Genomic DNA, 6000 nt, shown 5'->3' with positions numbered 1-6000 from the left:
GTGTTTCAAAAGATTGCAAGGAAAACCAGTTAACTTTTTACTCCATAACAACAATGATAAACAAGTTTGACATCAAGAAAATGTGTATATGTTTAATCAGACTTTTGGTGGCAAAGTAACATGCCTTGGTGGCAAGACCAATGAGTGGTAAACTCACTGATGGCAAGTCTTCCTGGTGGAAAGGTGACTGTATACCAAGTTACAAAGACACACAAACTAAATTAAGCAAAATGCAAAAAGCATGAAGGCAATAATGTAATCCCTGGTAATATGCCCTGTTGAGGGTCAGTTGTGTAAGGAGTGCAGAGTTACTGATTTACAGAGATGATCACCTCTTGGATGATAGATAGATAGATAGATAGGTTACGTTAATAAGTTCATTTTGCAGCACCAACAAAGTTGTGAAAGCATTGTTTTTTTTACACAGAACTCAAGATTTTCTGGTTATAAATCAAGAGACATGGTACTTTAGGTGGGATCAAATTCAGAATAAGTCAGTAGGAACTTACGGTAACTTGTTCTTGATTTACAGGTGACACAGAGCTATCGTCAAATGAGTACCACTTAGAGTCTTTGCAGTTCTTGGCGTAGGCTGTGTCTGAAGGTAGTAAGTAAGTATATCACCTAAGTTAGAACGACTGGAAATCTACTTCCACTGATTAAACTTGTGGCCTAGTGAAAAAGAGAGTCAACCTACAATGTCCGCCTCCCATGCCTCCATAGTGGTTCTGTGAACAAAATAATAAAAATGTTAGATCTGTTGAGACAGTTGGACAATATACACAGCTGGCAAAAGTCCCGACTGTGTATATTTATATTAGAGCTTTACAGCAACAAGAAAATACCACACACACAAAAAAATTTTCTCAATGCCTTAAGATCTTCAAACATGATCTAAGCTCCTTTCTCTTGAGAAAATGGTATGCCATTGCATTCTCTAGTTGCTTAAACTAACCAATGAAAACATTCCATTTTATTTATTCAGTCATGAAGTCTAACAGAAAAAGAAAAGATTGTGTACAGCCAGGGTTGTTTTGATATATCATTTTTGGGGAGAGACATTTTGCCAAACAAGAAGATAACCAATGTCTATCTGAAAGTGTGCAACCTGTTGGACAGATGAAGCAGTGAAGCAAGAAGGACAGGATGAGGAATGACACAGAAAAGTTCTAAGCAGCTTGCACAGGATGTTGTCCCACTGCTCAACATGTTTAGCAATCAGATCAACTTTACCGTTCTGTCTGATGCTCTGCCAAATTTTTTTAAACCATTTTGTTCCATGTGCTTCATAAATTTGCAAGACTCATTTGGGTCATCAAAACATATATGCTGCCACTGTAACAGTTTGAAAACCTTTTTGTTTGTTACATTGTCACAGGTTCAAATCAGTAGCTATAGTCATCCAGTGAAGTGCTATATGTTGATCCACTCATTAATAGTCATGTCGAGTAAGTTTTCAATCAGGGCATTAGCTAATGAAACATAAAATAAACTGGCTTATAGTAAACTCCAACAAAAGAAAGTCTGGTAGGTGGCTGTCCTCTTATAATTTAAAATCTTTCTCTGTACTTCTCTCCTAACAGCAGATTACTTACTGAAACTGCAATTAAATCATAAATTGGACAAGGTTGATCTTTATTAATCACATAGGCAGACATATCAAGGTTTCTGAAAACAAAGAATGAAGGTAAAATTGTTACTTTGACCTTATGTGTTCAGTAATGTCTGCTATGAAGCAGCATAAACATTTTTCCTATAAATTCAATTAAAAAATCTACCACTAGCATTATCATCATCAGCACTGTATTATAATGATGGTGTTAATTATAATATTAATACCAGGTGCACTAAAAATGATGCAACAATTGTTTTTCATTCTTTCAGGATAATGTCAAGTCATTACTAAAAATCCAAGGTCTTTTCTCCCATGAAACTCTTCATCAAGATGGATTACCTATCTTCTTATTCAGAAAACAATGGCATTTTCTGAAGGAAAAAAGGACTTTGGACTTCTCTCCATTTCCCTTCCTTTTACTATTTGTCAGATTTCAGAAAATCAGCTGACAAGCCTAAAGAGCTTCTGCACTTGTCTCCTTAGCATAGCCAAAGCTACACCAACAGTCCTGGTACCATTTATGAAACCAACACAAATTTTCAACTAAATGGTCTCAGTCAACAACCAATACAAAGGTTTAAATGATAGCAATTGTGTATTTTGGGAAAATAGTCAACTACAGGAGGTACTCTCAAAAGGTTGAACTTAAGTAATATTTGTAGAGCTGCACGTCATGTCTTTTCACTCATGAAAGTCAGTAAATGACAACCGGTAAGGGGATCTGAGATTTTACTCATTCCTTTGATCAGTCTGTGTAACAAATCAAGTTTGGTCCTATGAGTCCCCTGGAGTGCAATACAATTATCATATTTATGACATTGATATACATTAGTAAATTTGACAAGAAGGTCTTCATAGGACATATCTAGTTTCCACAAATGGTCTTGTGTGATTTCCCCTGAAATTTAGAAGGGCGGATTAAAATGGATGCAAAAGTTAAGAGTGTGACCTCAGCTGTCTCATATGGCTTTCAAATTTTGTTGTCGAAAAACTAATGTCTTAATACTTATGCTAACAAAGCATATATAGGGTAAACCCTATGTAAGAGTACCATTGTATGTTCAAGTTTGACTTACCGTGAGTTCATCATCTCAATTCAAAATATCTATTGCATGGGCCTAGCTTTATTTTGTCAGCATCTTGAATATTTGTTTGTTAGTTCAATGTATTTGTGGAGACCAGTGGTCAAATAAACTCAAATCAAAGAGTACCTATGGCCAACTCATGGATAAATGGTTCTGAACTTGTAATTATGGTCTTGCAGCAATGCAAGGTTGCTCTTATCTAAAAAGATAAGCTTTCAGAAAGTCACAGAGAGATACACAATTGTGGTAACCATCCAACTCTGCAGAATATTCAACACATCAAGTCTACAATCAAAGTGCTATGTGAGAAAACTCGTGAATTGACACATGATTTTTTGGATTATGTTTAATGTTATCTGGTTTAGGGAATTTTGTGGTTGATTGTCATATCTAGAGTACGAGCAGTAGTTCAGTGTTCGCTAATGTAGCAAAGAAACAAAGTAACGTTGGGATAAGAAGGCATTACAAATGAAATGATCATGCTATTGCATTTGACAAGGGTGGATGATGTCATGTGTTTTAAACGTATATCATTTCTGTTTCTGGTTCAAAAGAAAGGGTTGGAAGTAAATGTGGGTACAAAGTGGAAATTACTGTCTATCATTGTAAATATTAGAAAATCAAGGCAATATTGTCTTAATGAAAACATTAACGAATCCCTCTTTATCAAATGAGATAAACGGGAACGAGTTTTGAGTGATATAACTAAGCCAAGATTGCCACCGTCATTTTGGATCTCCGCCTGGGTTGATTTTAGTCACGTGCTAGGCACTGTACTGAATCAATAACAAGATAGAATTTCATTTCAGGCCTATTTATCAATTTTGTGGTGTATAACTATCGCATTTTAGTAAGTAATATGTATTTTGAATCTTCAAATTGTCTCGACACTTAAAAGAAAATTGTTCTTTAAAAATTCACTGAAAATCGGTAGCTAAAATTGTTTGTTTAGGTGTTATTTGATTTTCGTGTTAACTTGTAATTTCGTTAGTCGCCGGCATCTTTTGTTGCTTCACACAGGAAAAACACACGATACGAAGCGTAATGATCGATTTTGTCCTCAATCTCACGCTGTAGCAGAAAAAGCTTTAGAGCATCTGTAAACTCCGAGCGCTTCGCAGTAAAGGATATTTTCAATGAATCCTCGGATTGTTTTCAAGTTCAAGGATTGTAAATTACAATTCTATGAAAAACGAAGGTTGTTCTGTTATTTCAGTGTAAATCCTTGCATGCCTGCCAGTCGCTGGCGCCGCTTGTTGAAACCAAAAACGAGGAAAAAAAAAACTCTTGTAAGATTATCATTGGCTTCTTTGTCACCCCACCACTATTCTTAGCAACAAAGGTCGCCATTTCGTTTGTTTATTGCTCGCCAAAAACTATCAAATGCACTCAAAAGCCTAAAATCGAAAAAAGGTTTACAGGAATCGATCAATCGAGCGAGCGCAATTTCCTACATCGTATCTAGAACTCGCTCTTGCGCATGCGCGCAATTCACGAGTTAAAGTGATAAAAATAGTATCCCGAGATTATCAAATTTTTGTTTACAAATTTGTCAAATTAAGAGACTGCAATCCAAATCTTTCTTTGCCTCCACACACCAAATTTCACAATTTTCCATTGCTGTCATGTTTTGCTTCACACTTGCTAAATAAAAATTTGCAATGTAACCCAATGATCTTTGTCTACAGGGTTTTCTCCCACTTGCATCTTATAACAAACCTTTGAGATATATTAAAGTCACGAAAGAACAACGAACCGACGCCATTTATTCTATTCCTTGCCATGACTGTGATAACGAATACATCGGACAGACCAAACGCCAGTTTGGTACACGGTTAAAAGAGCACCAAAAAGCGGTTTTTCTTTGCAAAAAGGAAAATTCAGCTTTATCGGAGCATACTTGCCTAACTAACCATACAATTGGGTGGGATAATTCTAAAATTATCACCACTAATCGGCGTTACCACCAGCGCCTTTGTTTGGAGGCTTGGCACATTAACTCCGCCCACGCTCCTTTAAATCGTGACGATGGCGGTCTGCTTCCTGACGCCTATTTACACCTCGTCAGAAAAAAGGCCGCTAATTAGTGATCATATAAAAGGACCTCTTGTTGCAGCGTTCAGATCACCCCTGATGAAGGCACTAGACAGGAGTGTCGAAACGTTGGGTCTATGAATTGTAACTTCTTCGGTTACATTCATTAAATCTGCAAACCAGTGTAGCTTCAAACTATGTCCAAACCTTTGAGATTTCTGCCTCAAAATGAAAATACCTAAGAATGTATTTTATGCAACCACAAGTTTGCCTGATTGAAATAAAAGATAAGTGGTAATGAATTTCACAAGTTTTCTTTAGTCAGAAAAGCACAGTATTATTTTGTTTGCTTCTGATCAATCCAGCTGCCAATGTTTACATGTTAAGTTAATTGAATTTAAGGTTATATTTAAAGCAACAATGCTTATTATAGACTGTATGAAAGACTCATTATCATTTTGGGACTAAGAAGGGAGCAAGAACAAGATATGTGGAATGTTAAAGAATAAGAAATCAACCATATTGATTACTTCACCAAGAACATGAGATCCTATTACATATTTGAGATGACATAACTATCAAAGCTGATCAAACTTTGTCAAATTTAAGATGCAGCTAACAAGAACATCCCTTCTAATTAAACTCCTGCCAATGGTGACTTGAAGTTTCTCTTTCAGTGTAAAGATGTATCAAACAAATTATTGCTATCATTTCAAATCAATAATCGAATTAAAATTCTATACACCATGTACCAAAAAATGTTTCTTTGAAAAGTAGAAACTAGGAAGAGAAAACAAAAAGTGAGGACAAGACAGAGATCTATAAGGGATTCTTCCTCAATCTATTGTGGAGCACTTTGAATGGTATCCAGTCAACTCGCCGACGGACCAACTCGCCGACGGACCGACTCGCCGACGCCAACTCGCCGACGTATAAAATCGAGTAGAGACGTCGGCGAGTCGGTCCTCAATCCAATACAACTTACTAGAAGTTAAACATACATAAAGGTAAACGATATTTAGTAAAAAAACACTGGTGAACATTGGTGAACATCAAACAGAAGCTTAAACATGAGTGAACATTGGTGAACATCACCAATGAATATAACAGCTTAAGACGCGAACGAGTTATTTTGTTGTCACAGTCCCGATAACTCGTTCGCGTCTGAAGCTGTTAGAGTCATTGGTGATGTTTATAGTTAAGTTTCAAATTCATCCACCACATGCCAAAATGTTTGTACAAATGTCATGATGATTGAAGAGGAAA

The 6000-nt window shown here is 36.3% G+C and overlaps 1 protein-coding gene across 2 annotated transcripts in view; it reads right to left on the bottom strand.

The window, feature by feature from the left end:
* Positions 1-6000, bottom strand: part of LOC131787716 (ubiquitin carboxyl-terminal hydrolase 4) — a 39131-nt gene that overhangs the window by 1827 nt on the left and 31304 nt on the right. The window contains exons 22-24 of one of the 2 annotated variants that reach the window (XM_059104802.2): positions 1596-1668; positions 698-728; positions 510-598 (exon numbers count right to left, since the gene is read on the bottom strand). In XM_059104802.2, coding sequence (XP_058960785.2) covers positions 510-598; positions 698-728; positions 1596-1668 — 193 coding nt within the window. The remainder of the gene's footprint in view (positions 1-509; positions 599-697; positions 729-1595; positions 1669-6000) is intronic. The other variant, XM_059104803.2, reaches the window with a different exon arrangement.

This window comes from Pocillopora verrucosa, chromosome 14, assembly GCF_036669915.1.
Source record: "Pocillopora verrucosa isolate sample1 chromosome 14, ASM3666991v2, whole genome shotgun sequence".
In the NCBI taxonomy this organism is placed as follows: Eukaryota; Metazoa; Cnidaria; class Anthozoa; order Scleractinia; family Pocilloporidae; genus Pocillopora; species Pocillopora verrucosa.
This window is presented reverse-complemented; position numbering and strand designations above follow the sequence as displayed.